Below are 21,709 nucleotides of genomic sequence, written 5' to 3'. Positions count from 1 at the left end.
CCCGGAAAAAAAAAAAAAAAAAAAAAAAAAAAAAAAAAAAAAAAAAAAAAAAAAAAAGAAAAAAAAAAAAAAAAAAAAAAAAAAACAAAAAAAAAAAAGAAAAAAAAAGAAAAAAAAAAAAAAAAAAAAAAAAAAAAAAAGAAAAAAAAGAAAAAAAAAAAAAAAAAAAAAAAAATAATTTAAAAAAAAAAATAAAAAAAAAAAAAAACAAAAAAAAAAACAAAAAAAAAAAATACCAAAAAACAAAAACCAGGGACAAAAAATAAAGCAAAAAAAAAACACAACTGAAATTTGGGGAAAAGAATTTATAAAATTTACCGGGTTCTTTTTTTATCCCTTTCCACCTTTTTTTCTGGCTTCTGGGTGCGGGCCGGTGCACCCATAGGTGCGGGATTTTTGCGAGAGCTTCTTCTCCCCGCTTCTCGATACCGAGGTTTTGCTGCCTACACTCTGCGTCGTCATCCTTCCTAGAATGTTGCGCGCGTATTCACGTACGCACGCATGCTAAAACAACTCTCCTTGAAACGCCTTAACCGCAGTACTCTCGAGGCATTTTCTTTCCCTTCACTTTTTCCGATGTTCTGTCATGCGCTTAACGGCCGGAGAAGGTGGGAGGGCGTCAGAGGTGAAGACATGGCTACTCTGTGCAACACCGCCTTCATCCTGTGCTCTCTTCTCAATCTTTAATGAGTCAAGTGATCTGCGTGCTCATGCGGTGGTGTTGAACGACGGAGACGTCACGTAATTCATGCAAGAAGAATGTGCGAGTCCTTGGAGGGAGGGGCGCGCGCACGTATAAGCATGCGTAGCTTATGCCGCGTGTACAGCTGTCGTCACTGAGGAGGACAGCTGGGCACGCTTTGTCTACGCGCGCGCGCCATACACGGCAACAGCGGCGCACTGGCGATTTGTTTGTGTCACTAAGCGCACAGGCGAGGGGGAGAGCAGTGGCAGTGCTGTAAGCCGTTTCAACGACGAGGGTGGGATTTTTGGTGGTGGTGCCATACGTTGTATATTCACCAGGCTAGTCTCGCTGTTTTGAACACGTTGTGCAGGTCAAAGGAGGCGCTCTCATGGATGTTTAGGCTTTGGAAGTGAAGGGGCATTGGCGTATGAGTGGGAGGGGGTGTGGAGAAGACAGCGCAGGTGGATCGCCATGTTAACGACGAGCAGGCAAAGAGAGCACCCATGGCGGGTAGCCACTCTCGTAGTCATTTCTTTTTGCGCAAAGGGAGGGGAAGCGATAGTGGGGAGGTGTAGTGATGGTGCACCTGCACACACAAAACAGCATGTAAAGCGTCTGGATGTGTGGCGTGTAGAGAGGCGATGTGGTTTGAGGCTTTTGTGTGTGTGTGTGTGTGTGCGGGTGCGGCATCGCCACGTTGCAACTGCGGTGCTGAAGTAGTCCGTTGCACTTTCCGGCAGCGACAGGTGTGTTTCTCCCCAATTCTCTAGCAAAAAAGAAGCAATCATGCAACGCGGCAAAGCACAAGACCAGAGCACAATTGCAAATGGACCTCCGATGCGAGAGGCAGTGATGCACACCCCAGGCGCCTGAGGTGGTGTGAAGGTCGGAGATGAGGCGAAATCGGCAGGGGGATAGGGCGCCTCCTAGTCCACTGTGGGCGGAGGCTGCGCAGAGTCAAAAAGAAAAAGACATCAACAGCATGAGTGAATGCCGTTGGTGTTGCTGACCGAGACACGGACGACGCGTGAGACGTGCCTCCTCGTGTGTCGTCGTTACTCAACAAGTTATATTGAGTGTGTCTGGTGCGTGCGTGTGTGAAGAGTGCGTATGGCACAATGGTGGCTTTGACAGCTTGGCGTTGGCTTTTCTGCTCGTTTGTGTTTCCCTCCGCTGCTGATGTGATCTCGTTGTCCTGCTCTGACCTTTAGTGTAGGAGTGCGTGCGGCTCGTGTTTTGCCGCATGGCGACCCTACTTCAGCTATGATGCACCTTTGAAGCGAACAGCGCGGTGCGCGATGCCGTCTTGCTCGAACTCCTTTTTGAGCGGACTTTTTTGATACACCCAAGAGGGGAGAGAGGCGGGAGGTGACTGCACATTTAGCCTCACCCAGCGAGAAAGGCGCCGCAACATGAATCAAGGGCGAAGCAGGGCCACCTCGGTGGTCTCCCGACGAGGCTGACGGCACACGTTGACTGCACCTCGTGATACGCCCGTGGAGGGGCAACACGTAGTGGAATGGCGTGTTGAACTGTCTGCATTTTCGAGAGGGGTGCATCCCTACAAGGACAAATGCGGCCGTTACGTGAGTGATGGAGGGGTGCATGTGTGTGGTGTGTGCGTTTTGAGCTCCGATGCGCGCACGTGCGCGATCAGTTACATCTCCTTTACGGTGCTTTGCTTGTTCTTCTCTCCTTTTTTTTCTCTCTCTCCATTTCTGCTGCTGTTTGCATTCACGCCTCTGCCGATTATCACTCTCATATATTTTTTTTTTCATTTCCCCTCACACGCATACCAACACACATACACACACCCACACACGCACGCAGGATCTCTCTCTTTCTCTCTCCGTTTCCTCCCGCCTGTTGTTTTCCTTTGTTTTCTCGTATTTCTCTGTAATCACTCTTGCGCTTCACTTCAGTCACTCTCTCTCTCTTCTCCTCCCCCGGCTAACTTCAAAATACAAAGATGGTTTGCTATCGCTGCGGTGGTGTTGGTCACCAGAGCCGCGAGTGCACGTCCGCGGCGGACTCTGCACCGTGCTTCCGCTGTGGCCAGCCCGGCCACGTTGCCAAAGAGTGCCTAAGCACGATCTCGGCTGAGGAGGCGCCTTGCTTCTTCTGCCACAAGGCGGGCCACCGTGCACGCGAGTGCCCGGAAGCGCCGCCAAAGTCCGAGACGGTGATGTGCTACAACTGCTCGCAGAAGGGTCACATCGCGAGCGAGTGCACCAACAACCCACACTGCTACCTGTGCAACGAGGATGGTCATGTTGGTCGCTCGTGCCCGGCGGCGCCGAAGCGCTCGGCTGCGGACAAGACGTGCCGCAAGTGCGGCAAGAAGGGTCACCTCCGCAAAGACTGCCCCGAGGCCTAATGAATGTTTGGGTTGTATATGCATCGAGTTGATGATAAGAGAGCCGAGGAAAAGGAAGAGGGCGAGTCATTAGGGAACGAAAGGGACAATAAAAAACGGAGCCGTTTTTGTGTTTTCTTCGTGCACTTTGCGGTGTGTGTGTGTGTTGCGCGCGCGAGGATGTGTTGTTCATCCTCCGCCACACCCATTTGCTCCTCCGTTGCCTTCTTTTTTTGGGTTTCCTCTCTTCCACCGTTCCACTGCTCAAATGGCCTGGTTCGATGGAGTACGCACAAACTCTTTTTTTTTCTTGTACGGTTGCCGCGCTTCGTTAGCGTTTCGATCCTCGTTCCGAGAGCACTAGCCCCTAATGCGATCTTGATCGCCTCCCTTGCGCGCCGTCACCGCGGCAATTCCCACCGAGCTTACTCGCCCTGCGTACGTGCCTTTCACTCCCTTGCATCTGCGTCCTTTCCATTTCCCCTGTTCCTGTGTGCAGCTGCTGAATCAAAGACGAAGGGAACATGTTTCATGCAGGGCGCAAGGTGAACCTAAGCGCGCTTCTGCCGATGAAATACATTTCACCCTTTATTTCCACCCCTCCTTTTCACCTCTCTCTCGCTCTCCTATTTATGTGTTGACTCTTAACCGTCAAGGGGAGGACGGAAAAGAACAGCGAAATCTGTGGAGAATAAAATAAGAAAGGGTCAGGGGAGAGGATGAAGGGGAGACAGTGAGAGGAAGGCGAATGCTTGTTCTGGGCAACAACGTGCGGATGTTTATTGTTGGCGCTCAGCTGTGGCCGTACTCGGGAGTTCAAAGTGTAGAGGAACGCCGCGAGAAAGGGGGGAAGGAGGGCTGTGAGGGGGAGGACTAGGGAGAGGAGGCGGACGGGAATGATAGGAGCAGGGATGCTTGTATCTCTTTGTGTGTGTCTGTGCGGCCCTTCTCACTGCGCGGACGGTTAGCAAATACACGCTGACAGAAAGTAGAGGGGATGCATGCGCGCGTTAGGGGGACGAGGAAAAGGAGCGCAAAGAAAAACAAGGAGCACACCACACGCGCGTAATCGGCAAGAGCTGAGCGGAAAAAAAAACAATACGAGAAGTGCGCAGTAGGCGGACCACAGGTGAGGCTCTCCTTTCAGAAGTCTTTTGTCTGCTCTCGATCCTCTTCCCTCTCTGGTTTCCGCTTTTAGTGTGCCTTTTTTTTCCGTATTGTCCAAGGCCACTGTCTGTCTGTCTGTCTGTCTACCTGTGCGTGCATGCATCGCAGTGCACACACCTACGCGCGAGCCGATGTGCACTTGTGCACGTGCGTATGCTTTCTCTTGATTGGTCTTCTTGTTTCCCTCCCCGATTGGCGTTTGCTTCGCAGGCTGTGGAGCTATTCGTAGGGAGGGGAAGGGGGTGGAGGGAGACAACGAATGACACGCAAAAGAAAAAACAAAAGAAGTGCGTTTATTGTTCGCTTTTCTTAATTTGTGTGCGTGTACGTGTTTGCCTGTGTGTCTACTTACCAAAGAGCGACAAGAAGCGCTCGCCGTAGAAGCGAAGAACTTCTTGTGGTGGCAATGGAAAGGAAGGGGGAAAACAGGAGACAGAACAAAAGACAAGTGAGCGAAACTGAAAAGGAGGGTGTGGGAGGGAGGGAGGGAGGAGGGGGTGAATGAGGTGACAGAGCAAGGTCAACTGTCTTAGCTGTGAGGTTAGCTGCCCATACGAACGAAAAGCGAGTGCTTCGCCCACTCTCCTCAGCTTTTTTTTTTCGTTTTCATATGTGATCGCTCCTTGTCTTTTGTTCTTCTCTGTTTCGTTTTCGGATCTTTTTTTAATGTATTTCTCTTTTTCTGCTTTCGACTCTGTCGGAGTGTAATGTTTCAAGACCTCTCTGTGTGTGTGAAGGGGGCGGTGTCCATGTGTAGATGCACTGCAGTGCGCGTGCGTTCGTGCTAGCATACACGCGTTTACATGTCTGTGTGTCCATCATCTGTCCTCTGGTTGTCTGAGATTGTTCTTGCTCAGAGGACCGTTTCTTTTATATTTCGGCTTCTTGTCCCTGCGCTTCTCTTTTGTCTCTGCTGTGCTCCTTGCTTGTTTCCATCTGCGTGTTGTGTGTGCATGCCTGTGCGTATGAGTGTATCTGGTGGCTTGTAGCTTTTTTTCCACATCTGCTTCCTTGGCTGCATCGTCGCATACCTATCAAAGCTTCTTGCAAGTGAGGAAGTGTGTTTGCTTACGGAGAAAACGTCGGGCGTCAGCAGCACCAGTGCCAGCACAGGAGTTACCGCATAGTTGGTTACGCAAAAAATCAGAATCGACCTACATGCTTTCGATAGGCACATCAAGCGCTGGAACAGCGGGGAATCTAGGCGAGGAGAAGCTCCATCTATGCCGCATGGGTAGAAGAACGACGAAACAACCCCCCTCCCCCTCTCCCCAAGGGAAAAAATCCTCTGACATCAATTTCCTCTTCCCCTTTTTTACTCTCGCTTATTATTATCATTATTTTTTTCTCTTCTGACCTCTTTCTGTGTTTTTCTGTTTCTCTTTACGTCTTCGTTCTCCCACGATTCTTTTCTTGTCATTTTTGGTGCTCTGTAGTAGAGCATAGGGAGGTCACCAGCGCCTTCTCCTTCTTCCTCTGTTCACGTCCGAGATGCTTCTCTTGGGTATTTCTTTCTTTTTTTTTTTCTTTTGACCTAGAGGGCGCGCCTTCGCAACCCTCCCCCCTCCCCCACTTTTTTTTTTATTGCATGCTAGAGTGTTCCCTTTAGCCCGCTTTAACAGTGCGTTGAGGTGCTCCTGTTTTCGCTTTCTCCCCCCTTTTCTCTCTTCCTTTTGGTCCTGCAACACATCATCGGATTCTCTTGTTCTTCCTTTAAGTTTTCCCTTTTTTAGGTTGTTGTGCGTCTACGTGTAGTCTTGTACGCATGTGTGAGAGTAGATGAGTGGAGAGAAGGGAGGTCGGAGCTCTTCGCCTCTGCGCACTTGTCCGTTTCTCTTCCTCCCTCCCCCCCTCTCTCTCTATGTGTGCTTATGTGTGCGTCTTTATCTTAAACTTGTTAGCTCTTTTTAATGTATGTTTCCTTCGTTGCCTTCCTTTTTTCATTAAACTTTGCTTTGACGACTTTAAGGGGTTTAGTCAACGCCTGCGAACAATACACTCCCCTCGAAAGCACGCTCACAAAAGGACAAAAAAAAAAGAGGCGCACGAGTAGCAGCCGAGTGCCCCCTTTCCAACTCACACTTCCTGTCCTTTCCCTTTACATGATCTCTGTTTCCCTTCCCTCACCGTATGTTCACTCTTTTTTCTCTTGTTTTTCATTCCCACCTCCTACGTTGGTCGTCACGCGAGTGCGTCTCTCTCTGTCTCTCTCTTTCTCCCTTGAGGGTGAAAGGCTAAGTTGACGTGAGCGTGTGTGTGTGCGAGTCTGGGCGTTCCGCGTGTGAGCCGACGGACGCCAGACTTGATGTATGTGTTTGCGGTGAGCAACAACAGCAAAAGACAAAGCGTATCGCGGAGGATGGCCCTAATAACGAAAAAGAAAAAAATCAAAGTGTAAACACAAGCAGAATGAGAGAAAAGCGAAAGGAGTGAGTTCAGAAATGGACCCAAAAAGGAGAAAAAACCCACTGGGAGTGGAAAGTTCTGTGACGTGTGCATGTGCGAGTGTAGTGGTGGTGCCGATGGGGGAGGAGGTACACAGCAGAGGCGAACAAACACATTGACATGGCTGCAGCATCGGTACAACTCCTCCCTATAGAGTCACTCAGAAGGCGTTTTTTTTTCTGCTTTGGTCCCCCCCGTCCTACAGCCACCATCAGCACTTTCGATGAGAAAAGTGATTCTGGTTTCACATTTGGCCGAGGATGCTCTCAGGCGTGCGCGTGCGGTCCCGCCCTCTTTTTTTTCTCTGTTGCTTTTGGTACCTGAGATACTGGCACCCCCAAAGGAACCATAGGCGCGAAAAAAATCACCGTCTCAAGTGCTTGTGCTCTTGTCTTGCTGCTGCCTGCGTGTACACGTGTCTGATCCAACAATCTTTCCCCTTCCCTCCCCCCTCCCTTCTCCCCTCATCGTGCAGGCCACTTATCGAGTGCTGAGTGTCGGTGCGTGCGCGTGTGTGTGGTGTGATCGTGTGTCGTTGGTGATTGCGAGTCTATCAGTATATATTTTTTTTTTGGCGGTGGTGGGTGGTGGTGCTGACTCTCTACGCACATTGTTTTTTTTTTTTTCGCTCTTTTCTGCTCGTTTCTTCTCCCTCAACTTCTTAGCTCTACTCCTTTGCATCTTCACCTCGATTTTTTCGCTCCTCATTTCCCCCCTTTTCGTCTCTCACGTTTGATGAGTTGGGTTTCTTGTGTGCTTCTCTCTCTTTCTCTCTCTGCGTACGTGCCTGTCATTAATGTGTGTCCCTTTTTTTTCTTTTCGATGGATAAGGCGCAAGGACATGCCAAAGTGCATTTCATCAAATTTGGAGCGTCGTCCACTTTTCCCATCAGGTGCCTCTTTTTTTTTTGTGTTGTTCTCTTCAACGCTGCGCTCTCACGTTTCCCCGCCCCCTCTGCCTCTCACCCTTTCGTTCACCTGGACTGAATGTTTCGCTTCTCTCTAACGCCCCTTTTCCCCGTCGTGCGATGAGGTCGATCAAGAGAGGCAGCAGAAGCAGCCAAAAGAAAGAGAGCAGGCCAAGGTGAAGGGGCACGAAAAGGGCAGCGAACAGGCGAGCACCCCACCACCACACACACACACAGACTTGCACACCGAGCGAAGCATACACGCGAAGGTTTTAATGGTATAGCTAAGCAAATCAACACCAACAAACAAGGAAACCAAAGAAAAGTGCAGCGAGCGAGGATGCCCTCGTTCTGCGGCATCGGAGAGCGGTGTGCCCATGTTTCTTGGCCCCAAGAAAAGAGAAGGCGCAACAGCGAGACACTGGCAGAGGGGAGGAGACGGCCATAGCAAAGGCCATTGGACACCAGGGCCGGATGCAAAGCGAAGGGAGAATGAGCAGCGGGTGAGGAAAAACGCTAAGGAGGAGGATGAAAGACAGGCGTCTGCGCGTGTGAGGGTGTGACGCGTATTGATTCTCCTTTCTGATTCCTTTCCTTCCTTTTTAGAGGCTTTCTCTGTTCCACTCGCTCAGCGCGTGCTATTTTTGAGCTTTGCGAGGTCTATCCCCTCATCTCTGTTTCGTTTTGCTGCTCGCTTCTCTGTTGCAGAGCGACTACATGAGGTGCTGTAGCACCTTCCCAGAAGGTGAGCAACAGCACTTGAAAAGGGCAAGAAGTTGTCGCATAGTGTGGGCGGATGTCGACCTCTGAAGCGCTGACAACAGCCCCTGGGTGGCACGGTTCGCCGACTGTGTACTCCTTGTTTGCCGCTTGGGGTCTACACCCCTGAGTGGGAGGGTATGTGTATTATATGCGTGTGCTTCTCCTGCACCACGAACGCTGTAGGAACGGAATAAAAAAAAGAAGGCTGTGGACCCCTCTTGAAGTAAGGGAGAGAGAAGGGTGCCGGCCAATTCGATATATCGGCGCGTGCGTAGGCGTCACAGCTCTCCCCATCTCGCTCATACCTCTTTGCTCCTTTTCTGTGCTCGCTCTCCCTTGCCTCACATCTGCACCTACACACACGCCCGCGAACGATACACGTGCTATGTTGAATAGCCAGCTTCATCACTCCCCCACCTCGTACAGTGTGTAAATTGTGTGTGTGCGTTGAGCATTGGTCATTCCCTTTTTTTTTTGCGTGTGTTTGTTTCTTTTTGGTTGGTTCACCGTTCACGGCCTTTGCTTCTGCCTCTCGAGCTTTGTTCGACACTGCCGTGGGTTAGTTGACTTACGTGATCATATTGGGCTGTGTACCAGTGACGCCTCCTTTTACTTTCTCTTCTCTCTCTTGTGCGTGCGCGAGAGGTAGAGGGTACTCTGTGCCTCACACTCCACCACTCTCAACTCTACACAGGAAGGCCCAAGGGGGGGGGGAAGGGGGGCGCAGAGCGAGCCCTGCAAACGCGGCGATATCCCGAACGAAAGAAGAGAAGTCATACACAACTCAGTGCTGACAAGGGCGAATTGCTTTGCCTTTTTTTTTCTCTCTCCTTTGCATTGCAAGTTATTTCTATCCTTTTTTGTTGTCTTTCCCTCTCGGCGTTTGTGCGTGGACTGCCTTTAGCGCTCCGTTGTTTACCTCCTTTGGAGCTTTGGACGTCTTGATCTCATTGTTTACCCCCAATTCACACTCACATTCACTCATTTCTACAGCAAACGAGCGGCGTGCTGTTACTTAGCACGCAAGAGAAGAAACGGCAAGATGAACTCTCCCTCACTTTCTTTGGAGGTCTTTCAACTTAACTCCGTCTCGGGTGGCCTCCGCCCGGGTTCCATCGCCTTCAAAAATGTCACGGTAGAGAGCGAGAAATATGTCTGCGTCCGCGATGTGCAGGAGGACGGGCAGACATCACTCGTCATCGTTGATATCGAGAAGCGTGAGAGCATTCGAAACAACGTCAAGGATGCGGAGTCGTGTATTATGAACCCCAGGTCGAAAATCCTGGCGCTCCGCAGTGGTCGCAACCTGCAGGTGTTCGACGTGGAGGCCTCGCGACGTCTCAAGGCGACGCTTTTCCACGACGACGTCGTCCACTGGGGCTGGATTGACGACCGTACTCTGGGCATTGTGACGGGGAAGGCCGTCTACCACTGGAGCCTCGATGGCGCCGCCGACGACGCGCCGCTGCACATCTTCGACCGCAGCGCGGACTACGACAGCTCCGTGCAGGTGCTCTCGTACCGCAGCGACGAGCAGAAGAAGTGGCTTCTCGTGACAGGTGTAGCCCGCGACCCATCGGGTGCTATGGTGGGCAAGGCGTTGCTGTACAGCGTTGAGAACCGCAGCAGTCGTGTGCTTGACGGTCATGCGTGCTGCTTCATCTCCACCCCCACCCCGTCCGAATCTCGCAAGTGTAACGTGATGTGCCTTGCCTGGAACAGTCCGCAGCAGGGCGGCCAGGTCATGATCATGGAGTTGCCGACCGGCTCCAAGACAGATTTGTCGTTGCCACGGCGGATTTACAACCTGCGCATTCAACCCGGCGACTTCCCAGTCGCCATGCACGTCTCGGACCGCCACAAGTTGTTGACCGTGGTGACGAGCCGTGGCACCTTTGCGTTGATGGACATCTTTACCGGAGTCATCGTGGCCGAACAGCAGTTCACGCCGGCAGTAGTGTTCCGTGGCGCAGGCGACAACAAGGTTGGCGGTGTCGTGTGCGTCAACAACCAGGGCTCCGTTATGCGCATCGGCCCGAACGACAGCGGCATCATCAACTATATTAAGAACAACATGCAAAACCCTGAGCTGGCTCTGCGCATCGCCTCCACGGCGAACCTCGGGGGTGTCGATGACCTCTTCAAAGTGCAGCTGGACAACTACCTGCGCATTGGCAACATCGAGGAGGCCACCCGGATATGCTTGCGCGCCCCGGGGAACATGCTGCGCACCCGTGAGATTCTCATGAATTTCATGCAAATGCCGCAGCAGCCGGGCCAGCCGCCGGCTATCTCGACCTACTTCAAGATTGTGCTGGCGGAGACGAGCCTGAACGAGTACGAGTCTGTCGAACTTGCGCGCGCGGTGGTACCCAAGGGTGGCATTGGCTACGTGAAGCAGCAGTTTGACGAGGGAAAGCTGACGGCCTCGGAGGAGCTCGGCGACATGGTTCAGCAGGCGGACCCCAACATGGCGCTGAAGATTTTCCACCAGGGCAACGTCCACGCCAAGGTGCTCAACGTGCTGCTGCAGCGCAACGAAACGCAGAAGGCGGTTGAGTATTGCAAGCGATCCAACTTCTCGCCGGATTGGCGCGTCATCGTGAACAACTTCATCCGGGTTGCGCCACAGGACGCCGTCAATCTTTGCCTGATGCTCTACCGAGAGATGGGCGACAAGCCGGTGCTCAGCGCGGAGGAGATGATGGACATGTTCGTGTCGGCCCAGCAAATTCAACAGGCGACCGAGTTCCTTCTGGAGGTTCTGCGCGATCACAACGACGAATCGACGATGGACCTGCAAACGAAGCTGCTGGAGATAAACCTCAAGTACTCGCACCCGTCCGTCGCCGACAAGATCTTCGTCCGGAATATTTGCCAGTACTACGACGGCATGAAGCTCGCCCCGCTCTGCGAGCGGGTCGGTCTGCACCAGCACGCGATTGAGTGCTATATGATTGCTCAGAAACAGGACCCCAACCTCAACAACCTCTCGAGCATCCGCCGCTGCCTAAAACAGTTGCAGAGCTTTAACCCTGAGTGGCTCGTCGAGTTCTTCGGTAAGCTCAACAAGCAGGAAAGCCTCAAGTGCCTCGAGGACCTCTGCACCAACTCGCGCCAGAGCTTCAAGGTACTTGTGCAGGTGGCCACTAAGTACAGTGACGCTCTCGGCTCCACCGACCTCATTGGCATGTTCCTTGAGCACAACCTGTACGACGTGCTCTACTACTATCTCGGGGCCGTGGTACCGTACACGCGTGATGCCGAGGTGCACTTCCGCTACATCGAGGCTGCTGCTGAGATGGGTCAAATGCAGGAGCTGGAGCGCATGACGCGCGAGAGCCCGTGCTACGACGCCGAGCGGACGAAGAATTACCTCAAGAGCAAGAAGCTGACGGACCTGTGGCCCTTCATCAACGTCTGTGATCAGCACAACATGGTGAACGAGATGGTGCACTACCTTGTGGAGACGAGCAACGAGAACTACATCGAGCAATACGTGACGCGCCGCAGCCCTGGTAAGACGCCACAGGTAGTGCAGGCCCTCATCGAGTGCAACGTGAGCGAGGACTTTATCACGAACATGCTCTCAGTGGTGGGGACAATGTGCCCCAGTGAGGAGCTCGTGCAGTGTGTGGAGGAGACGGGTCGGCTACACCTCATCAAGCAGTGGCTCGAGGACCGTCGCAGCGAGAAGAAGACGGACAAGGCACTGTACAATGCGCTGGCCAAGATCTACGTTGACATTGGCCAGAGCCCCGAGCAATTCCTGGCGGAGAACGAGTACTACGATGCGTTGGTGGTGGGTAGGTACTGTGAGACGCGCGACCCCAACTTGGCCTATATTGCCTATAGCCACGATCACTGCAGCAAGGAGCTGGTCGACCTCTGCTATCGCAACGGCATGTACAAGCAACTGGCCCGCTACCTAGTGAAGGAGCAGGATCTTGACCTGTGGACGAGCGTGCTGGCAGAGGACACGGCTCACCGGCAGCAGCTTGTAGAATCGGTGCAGCAGACTGCCCTGCCAGAGAGTGTGGTGAGCGAGGAGGTGAGCACGACGGTGCGCGCCTTCATGAACGCCAACCTGACGGAGGAGCTGACCGCGCTGCTAAGCCAGATTGTGGTGCACGGCCGCTTCCGCAAGAACCGCTTCCTCGAGAACCTTCTTATCATGTCTGCGGTGCGTTCCCGCAAAGATAAGGTGATGGAGTACGTGACGACGCTGGAGGACTACGACGGCGCCGACATTGCACACCTCGCTTCCGGCGCCGGCATGCATGAGGTGGCGTTTGTCGTATACACGCGTCACAACATGCAGAAGGAGGCCATCAAGGTGCTTTTGCAGGATATGAACGATGTTTCGCGCGGCCGAGCCTTTGCACAGAAGACGGACACTGCCGCTGTGTGGTCGGTGTTGGGCGAGTACCTGGTGAAGCAGGATGAGGTGCACGAGGGTATCGAGTGCCTCATCAAGGCCAAGAATCCCGACCTCGTTGTCGAAGTGACCTCTGCTGCGGAGCGCACGAATCAATACAGTGATCTCATCAAATACCTCTCGATGGCACGCCAGTACTCACGCGCAAAGGACAGCAAGATCGACACGGCGCTTGTCATTACGTATGCCAAGACAGGCCGCCTCGGGGAGTTGGAGGAGTTCCTCAAGCAGGCGCACAACGTCAAGATTGGCGCCATTGCTGACAAGTGCTTCGACGAGAAGCTGTACGAGTCCGCGCGCGTGCTGTATACCGTGGCGAACAACTACGCCCGCCTGGCGTCCACGGAAGTGATGCTGAGCAACCTGCCGAATGCCGTCGAGGCGGCCAAGAAGGCCAAGTCGATCCACACATATAAGGAGGTCAATCTGGCGTGCATTGAGGCTGGAGACATGAAGCTGGCTAGCATCTGCGCCGTCCCGGTGGTGCTCAAGGCAGAGGAGGTCAGCGGCATGTACAACCGCTACGAAAGCCGCGGCATGTGGGAGGAACTTTTCTCGGTGCTCAAGATTGCCTCTAGTCATCAGGGCGCGCACATGTCTATCTTCACCGAAATGGGCGTTTTGCTGGCCAAGTATAGGCCCGAGAAGCTCATAGAGCACGTGAACATGTACTCAAAGAAGATCAATACCCACAAGATGATCACTGTCTGCGAGCAGTACCATCACTGGATCGTGCTGCGTCTTCTGCACATCAACAACGAGGACTGGCTGGCCGCGGCCAACTTGATGATGCATCGCCACGCGGACACCTTCGACAACGAGATCTTCAAGGAAGTTATTAGCCACCTCGGCGCCAGCGATGTCGTGTACACGGCGATTGGCTTCTACCTCAGGACACACCCTGAGCACCTGAACGACTTCCTGTCCTCCATCTTCAAGCGCGTGGACCCGGAGCGAGTGATGGAGGAGACGATGAGGGTGACACCGATCTACGTGATTCGAGCCTTTCTCGAGACCGCGCAGGAGCGCAACATCAAGAAGGTGAATGAGGCTCTCAACGACCTCTACATCGAGGAGGAAGACTTCAAGACGCTGCGCCACTCCGTTGAGACGTATAACAACTTCGACTCGGAGGAGCTGTCGTCACGGCTAGAAAAGATGGAACTCTTTGAGTTTCGTAAGATTGCCATGCTGCTGCATCGCAAGAACAAGCGCTACGCGCACGCCATTGCAGCCGCAAAGGAGAACAAGCTCTTCGACGAGGCCATCGACACGGCGGCCGAGAGTGCTGACGGCGAGCTGGTGACCAGCCTGCTCGACTACTTCGTGAAGGACTATCCCGATTGCTTTGTGGCGTGTCTCTACAGGTGCTACGACCTGCTGAAGCCCTCGGCGGTGTTGTTGAAGGCGTGGCTGAATCATCGAACTGAGGTAGCAATGCCGTACATGATTCAGGTGCTTCAAGAATACTCGAGCAAGATCGATAGGATGGAGAAGTCGATGGTGGACGCGCAGGTTGCGGCGAAAGATGCGGCTCGTCGTGCCGGCCCAATGCAGGGTCCCAGCGCCGCGCCACTCATGATCGAGCAGGGTGACGGCATGGTGATGAACGGGATGCCAATGAGTAGGCCCCAGCCGCCGATGAGCTTTGGCGCGCCGCCTCAGTTCGGATCTGGGCGGCCCTTCTAGAGGTTTCTGTGTGAACATGCATGTATCTGTGTGAGTGTACTTACCTTGGACAAGCGTGTACGCATTGCTGAGGATGCGCTGCGAGAGGGGCGTATGAGTAATCCTTATTCGCCCTCTTTGGCTAGGGATTCGGCAAGCGGGCAACCACATGGATATCGCTACCTTCTCGTACATGTCTCCCTACTCTTCTTTTCTCACATTTACTTGCTCATTTCGGCGTCGATGCCCACGCCAGGTGACCTTGTACGTTTCTTCTGTACTTCATTATGCCTCTCCGCTCTGTTTTACGACTCCTACGAGAACTTCAGGCGCACAGACACACAGACACACTTTCTATGGGGGTATTTGATACCACTCTCCCATTTGTGTCCTGCGCTTTGTTGTCTCTCCTTTGTGTTTCTCATTATCGCTGTTGTTGCTGTTGTTGTTTTTGTTGACGCGGTTGTTTCTCGTTCGACGCTTCGGCGCTTTTTTTTCTTGTTTTGCGGTTGTATCGGACTCTCTCCGCCTTTAGCGCTACTTGTAGTTTGCTTTTATCGTTATGTTTTCTCTCTCTTTTATTTATTTATTTATTTTCGTCCTTCCCCTCCGCTTCTGATGTTCCTGTTGTTGACCTGTGCGCTTGTGTGTGCTGAGGTAGGAGGCTTGTGACGCTCGTGCGTGCGTTCTCCCATGCCCTATTCGCTTTCCACTTCCTCCTCGTGACACAGACCCACCTCTCTCACCCCTTTCCTCTCCTCTGTCTCAACACGATAGTTATTTCGCTTGCGCTCACGTTCTCTCTTTTCAGTGCTTTCTCCCTTCTTTCTATCCTTCTCGTAGCTTCTGATCCGTAGCACTAGGTGGCGATAGTCGCTGTGTACTTGTTTGCATCTGCCGTTGACTGGATGCGTTGCTCTTGTTGCGCTTATTGAGGACACTTTTTTTTTTTGGTCATCCTATTGTTATGCCTGTTTGATTCGGAGTAGGAGGCATAGCTTGAGTGACCGAGGCGGGCGGCGACTGTGAAGGGGGATGTGCTCATGCTGGCGTGTGCGGTTGAGGACCTCACACCTCTTGCGTTGATAGAGTTCATGCATTTTTTTCTTTCCTCTTTTCTGTCTTCGTCAGATGGCCCTTACGGACTTCGTTTTTCGTTTTTTTCCGCTTTGGAGGGCCCTCGTCATGAAACGCCTCAGAGCAGCATTTCAGGGTCTGGTGACCCCACCTCTCTGCGGGGAAGCTAGGCAGCCTTCCTAATCTTGCCGATGCCGGACTACTTTTGGTGATAACAGGCTCCAGCCCCTTCGACGCAAGGGGGGGGGAGGGGGTTCAGAACGATGCATCGCTACTGATGCCGGCGTCCAGATCGTGGAATGGCGCTGCATCGGAGCGGCCTGCGGCAGTGAGCAGGTCTGTATCGGCCGTGCGATGGGCACAGTTTCAACGTGTCTCGCACGCATCCTTCCCAACCCTCACCGACTACTGGTATGGGAGGCCTGAGCCCCACGTCGTGGAATGCACTGGGTAACGACCAGTACCATAGGCGCGGATGTGAGGGGCGACCTGCATCGCATGGTGTGAGCAGAGTTCGGGGCCGGAGCCCTGCTCCGACGACGGAACTACCGGATTGCTGTACTTGTGTGTGTCTACAGCTGCTTCGCAACACGCGTTGAGGCCTGTGACAGGACGAGCGGGGGTAAAGTGGAGTTCAGCTCGTGTGGCATGGCAAAATGGACACACTGAGGAAAAAAAATGGCTGTCAAGAGAAGGCACATCTTTGTGTGTGTGGTAGTATGATGTTTGTGAGGAAAATAGTTTGGCGTGGTGTGCTGTGGTAGGTGAGAATACCAGTGGGGTCGTTTCCAGCATGCACGTGCGCTTGTTCTGTTGTGATGTCGGCCACAGCGAAGGCCCGAAGCATTCTTTCCCCTCGGGTGGAAAACAAAGGCACTTTCGTTTTTTTTTTTCCTTTGTTGTTCTCGATCCTTGAGAAGGCAAAATAAGGAACGAGGAACAAAATCGACATACGCGCGATGGCTCTTGTCTCTGTGCTTCCAAGATACGGTGACTGACACAGAAAGACAGCAGGGCGGCCTCATACACCTCTGACAGGAATCTTGAATTGCGAGGCACACCTCTGGACTCCGCTCCCTCTGGCCGCGACGTGAGGAGGTGTTGCAGAAGGACAAGCAGCTGAATTGGCTATACCGTGCGGTCGTCCAGTGTCTTCTCTTCTGGATTCTGTTTCTGATTGCACGGCAGTGACTGCTGGTAGAGGAAATAGTCGACTGTGCGCGAGGGGCCAGCGTTCTCCCTGTTCCTTTTGCATCAGAGACATAAAAAAAGAGCGGAAATACAGCCGTGCCTGGAGGCCATGGCGCTAACTGCTGGGTGGTTGTGTTGCTGTGAGAAAAGCGGGTCGGCCCTCTTCACAGACACCCCACCTCCACCTTCCTTTCGCAGATAAGAAGACACACGTGGACGTCTCGCGTGGTACTCTTCACTGCACGTTTCCATGTTCTGCCTTCACTCTCGTTTGCTTCCACCTCTTTGTTCTCATTTGAACCTTGTACGATACTCCTACGTGCTCATGCCTGCACACCGCTCACCATCTCATAATTGCGCGCACCTCTCTCTTCACTTCTCTACCTCCCTTTTGCGCGCACACCTACCCCCCCCCCCCTCACACACACACACACGCAGATTTCCACTCTCCCAAGTCTTCCCTCCCGCTTTCTCCCTCGCATTTTCTCCCTTCCCCTTCCTCCATCATCATGTCTGCTCTCACGTGCTACAAGTGTGGTGAAGCCGGCCACATGTCGCGCAGCTGCCCGCGCGTCGCGGCGACCCGCTCTTGCTACAACTGCGGTGAGACCGGCCACATGAGCCGCGACTGCCCCAGCGAGCGCAAGCCGAAGTCGTGCTTCAACTGCGGCTCGACGGAGCACCTGTCTCGCGAGTGCACGAATGAGGCCAAGGCCGGGGCCGACACCCGCTCTTGCTACAACTGCGGTGGCACCGGCCACATGAGCCGCGACTGCCCGAACGAGCGCAAGCCGAAGTCGTGCTACAACTGCGGCTCGACGGAGCACCTGTCTCGCGAGTGCCCGGACCGCCACTAGACATCTGGTGCAGGGAGCCGTAGTCGTCTCGTAAACACGCTGAGAAGAGGAAATGAATGGTAGGGAGGGCGATGTGCTTTTCTGTCACGGTAGTTGAGCACCTCTCTCAACTTTCCACCACCCGGTATCGGCACGAAATCACGCGTGGTAAGCGGAACCAAAAGTAGAGACGACATAGACAAGAATGCAGGATGGTGGCGTGACGGGAAGGAGCAAAAAAAAAAAGAACAGCGTTGGCACTTCATGTAAGCAGGAGAAGGCGTTGGCGGAACGGCAGGGAGTAGCGGTCGTAGAGGTTTTGGTGTGCTGTGGAGTCCGAGAAAAAAGGGCGCGTACGCCCATGGATAGCGAGGCATTCGAACAAAATAGAGCGAAGGGCTGAAATGTGAGATGGAATGGAGGAAATATGAGGGGGAAGCCTGGCTACCTTTCCGTAGAGCGGGAGAGGCAGGTGGGATCGCAGAGTCGTGTATAAAGAAATTGTAGAACATGTGTCGAGGTGGTGGAGTGACGAGTTCCATTGCGTTTCTTTCTCCCTTGACGTGTCTCTCTGTGCTCTCTTCTTTCTTTGCTGTTTCCCTCTTCTCTCTGCCCCCCCCCCCCCCCCTTACTCTCGTTGATGCCGTCGTGTATCCCTATTGAGTTCTCCATCGCCTTTGGTGCAACACACACACACACACAAACACACCCGCCAACAGATGAACGCTGCTTCGAATTCTGTTGTCTTCCTCTTCGACGACTGCGACCTCTTCTTTTCCTTTCTTCTGTTCTTGAAGTGCGTGGATAGCGGACACTGCAACCACAATGTTGTGTTCCCATGTTTGCTTTCCGTCTCCGCCTCGAGCGCTCTCTTCTTCTTCCCTTGCCGCGAGACAGGTGAACTTGTACGTAGTCGCTAACAATCAGAAGCACTTACGCCGCCAGCTGCACAAGGGATGAGCACGGCCCCCTCTTTACCGAAGGAGTCCATCTCACGCCTACATACCAACCGTGAAAGGACTGTAGGATACGTTAAAGAGGTAAGTGTGCACCAGTGCAGAGAGGGGCAAGTGGGCGAATAGGCACATTGTGCATGACTTACAGAACTTGCCTGTTATTTTCGTCTTTGCTTTGCACGTCATCTTCAAGTGCAATAGTGGCGTTAGTGCAACGGCTTGTCCTCTTCTGCTTGTCTTTCTCTGTGTTACACGGTACGTGCGTGCGTTGTCTGCGGTGGAGAGAGAGAAAGAGAGAGAGAGGGGGGGGGCGCGCGGTTATTCACGAGACTTTGTCAGCATGTGTGTGGTGTAGGTTGCTCTGACGGTGAGGGCACATCACTGCGAAGGGAGGACGGTAGAGGACTAGGCGTGGAGCATCAGAAGCAAATATGAAAGGAACACAGCTACACTTTGGCCTTGTGCATCGGTGTCTGCTGAACCTCTTCTCCCTTTTCCTCTTGCTGTTTTCGATCCTTCTTTGTGTACTCTCTTAGACTCCCTGCTGAGGTCCACCCGCTGTGTTCCCTCCCCTCTCCCTTCCTTCCTTTCTTCCCTCTCTTCTTCTGTTGTGTCTCGCGGGGATTCTGGCTTTTTTTTTTGCCCTTTCCTTCTTTTCTTGCGTGCATAAGTCCTCTCTCCCTCCCTCTCTCTCCCTCCCTCTCTGTGTTTTATTATTATTATTTTTTTTTTTTTTCGTTTGTGTCTTTGAAAGGGTCTGTTAAGGGGTTTACTCCACCCCACTTCTCTCGCTTCTTTACGGATCTCACTTTTAATCGCGGCCCATAACAAGGCGAACAGCCAAACGACAACCACAACCAAAAAAAAACCGAAAAGATCGCCCGTCTTGTTTTTTTTTTCTTCTCCGCGTCGCTTTTCTTGTTTTCATCTCGTTTTCGTTTCGATTGTCGGTCTTCTTCCTTTGGACACTCCCAGGCGGTGCGGGCATCGCTGGTCTCACTCATCACTTCGCCGTGCCTGGAGCCAATTAGGAGAAACACAAGCGAACAACAAAGAAGTAGGAAAAAGAAAGGGAACGCCGAAAAAAAAAAAATGACAAGCACAATTGGCAACAACAAAGGGATCCCCCCACAGAAAAAAAAACAGTGTCGAAACGGGATCGAACCTTTTCGACCGCCGCCGCCAACTAATCTTTCGTTTCCTCGTCTCTTCTCTGCCGCGGCACAATACTTTCTGTGTCTGTGCCTATGGGTATACGTGTGCACGCATGTGAGGTACTCGCAGAAACCGACTTACATACCCGGGCACGCCCTTCCCCTCTGACCTCGTCATTTTTTTTTCGCTCTCTTGTGTGCCTTTTGACTTCTGTCGGTCTGTGCTTTAACTAATGCACTTTTTTACTGGTCTCGTCTCTCGCTCCTCTGCGCTCGTCCCTGTATGCACCTTTGGCGTAGAATACGCACTGTTTTCTGATTTGGTGCGCTCCTGAGAGAAGATGCCGGAAGAGATGCAACAGAGAACGACAAGAAATCAAAGGTGAGAGAGTCATGGTGAGAGCGAGTTAATGTATCGTTGTTTGTGGGGAAGAGGGACGATGGGGGGGGGGACTGTACGCCAAGGGTGCTTTTTCTTCCGAACGATGCGCCTGTACAAGCACAGGATTGAGAAAGCTCCCTCCCCTTTCCCCATGGTCGGTTGTTTCTATGTCTTCATTCCTGCTACTATTGTTTCTCTCTCGACTGTTTTTCGTTACTTGTTTTCGGACAAGGAGAAAGATAGAAAAGCGAGACTGTGAAGGACATTAGGGAGGATGATCAGCCGTGTGGTGTTGTGTACTTGTGTTTTTTGTGGGTTCCACCTCTCCCTCTTTTCTTTACCCTTTTCTTTGCAGCACGAGAGGAAACGTGTTTGGTTCCGACCTTAACCGGAACTGTAATCGACGAAAAGCTGGACAAGAAAGAGAGACCATGATAAGATCGCACTTTAACCAGCAATTTCGATGAAGGTATTGGTGGTGGTGCCGGGGGTGTGCGCAGAGAAGTACGCGGTTCGGTTTCACACCCCGCAGATTGATGAACTACGTCGTTCATCTCTCCACTTTCTCAGGTAGTGATGCGCGCTACGTCCTTGCCAGCGTTATTGCTGCATGTGACGGCAACATTGCCTTACTCTCGTGTGTGTCGCAAAGTGAATGCTCTTCCTCTGTCTTCATTTCCTCCACGTCGAATATCTACTGGCTTACATGCATCTCCTCTCTTTCATCATCGCTTCACGTTTTGCTCGGGGGTTTCTTGCTTCTGCATCTCTTGCGTGAACCCCCCCTCCCGACATTCTGCTTTCCTTTTTCCCTTGACGCACAACGCGGGCGCAGATTTCCACTCTCCCAAGTCTTCCCTCCCGCTTTCTCCCTCGCATTTTCTCCCTTCCCCTTCCTCCATCATCATGTCTGCTCTCACGTGCTACAAGTGTGGTGAAGCCGGCCACATGTCGCGCAGCTGCCCGCGCGTCGCGGCGACCCGCTCTTGCTACAACTGCGGTGAGACCGGCCACATGAGCCGCGACTGCCCCAGCGAGCGCAAGCCGAAGTCGTGCTTCAACTGCGGCTCGACGGAGCACCTGTCTCGCGAGTGCACGAATGAGGCCAAGGCCGGGGCCGACACCCGCTCTTGCTACAACTGCGGTGGCACCGGCCACCTGAGCCGCGACTGCCCGAACGAGCGCAAGCCGAAGTCGTGCTACAACTGCGGCTCGACGGAGCACCTGTCTCGCGAGTGCCCGGACCGCCACTAGACATCTGGTGCAGGGGGTAGCATTTTCATTCTCTGTGCTGTGTGACTCAGTGTGAAGGTCATGGGCAATCATGGGTATAGCGCCGCAGCCACAATGTTTGTGAAGGAGGTTGAAGACAAGAGAGCAGGGAGCCGTTAAAGGGCACCTTCCGTGAATACAAACGGAGGAGGGATAAAAAGATGCGTGTGAAATGCCTGGAAACATCGAGCGAGGTGGTAGACAGCAGTGAAGCGATAAAATGAAGAATAACATAAGAAGTAACCACACCGAGTCGCTCTGCAAGAAAAGCAAGAACACCCCATCTGGCAAGGGCGTAATGCACATGTCGGTTGAAGTGCACGGCGGGGATGACTCCGCTTTTCTTCACCAGGTGTTCGCACAGTTTGGTTCCCCACTCCTTCGCTCGTTGTTTTGCTTCTTTGGTTGGCGT

The 21,709-nt window shown here is 52.9% G+C and overlaps 4 protein-coding genes across 4 annotated transcripts; all 4 read left to right on the top strand.

Annotated features, from left to right (window-relative positions):
- Positions 1 to 2,654: 2,654 nt before the first annotated feature.
- On the top strand, positions 2,655 to 3,062 carry LBRM_35_1790 (putative poly-zinc finger protein 2; the record flags this gene model as incomplete). Its single annotated transcript, XM_001568749.1, has 1 exon — positions 2,655 to 3,062. The coding sequence occupies one exon, from the start codon at positions 2,655 to 2,657 to the stop codon at positions 3,060 to 3,062; it is 408 nt and encodes a 135-aa protein (XP_001568799.1).
- A 6,303-nt stretch (positions 3,063 to 9,365) lies between these two features.
- Positions 9,366 to 14,450, top strand: LBRM_35_1780 (putative clathrin heavy chain; the record flags this gene model as incomplete). The annotated part of the gene is made up of 1 exon (XM_001568748.1): positions 9,366 to 14,450. One exon carries the CDS (start codon positions 9,366 to 9,368, stop codon positions 14,448 to 14,450), a length of 5,085 nt encoding a protein of 1,694 aa, XP_001568798.1.
- A 2,756-nt stretch (positions 14,451 to 17,206) lies between these two features.
- Positions 17,207 to 17,554, top strand: LBRM_35_1770 (universal minicircle sequence binding protein; the record flags this gene model as incomplete). Its single annotated transcript, XM_001568747.1, has 1 exon — positions 17,207 to 17,554. One exon carries the CDS (start codon positions 17,207 to 17,209, stop codon positions 17,552 to 17,554), a length of 348 nt encoding a protein of 115 aa, XP_001568797.1.
- Positions 17,555 to 20,931: 3,377 nt separating this feature from the next.
- LBRM_35_1760 (putative universal minicircle sequence binding protein) lies at positions 20,932 to 21,279 on the top strand (the record flags this gene model as incomplete). The annotated part of the gene is made up of 1 exon (XM_001568746.1): positions 20,932 to 21,279. The coding sequence occupies one exon, from the start codon at positions 20,932 to 20,934 to the stop codon at positions 21,277 to 21,279; it is 348 nt and encodes a 115-aa protein (XP_001568796.1).
- Positions 21,280 to 21,709: the final 430 nt, after the last annotated feature.

This window comes from Leishmania braziliensis, chromosome 36, assembly GCF_000002845.2.
Source record: "Leishmania braziliensis MHOM/BR/75/M2904 complete genome, chromosome 36".
Classification (NCBI taxonomy): Eukaryota; Euglenozoa; class Kinetoplastea; order Trypanosomatida; family Trypanosomatidae; genus Leishmania; species Leishmania braziliensis.
Note: the sequence above shows the minus strand (reverse complement) of the source record. Positions and strands in the feature narration are given on the sequence as shown.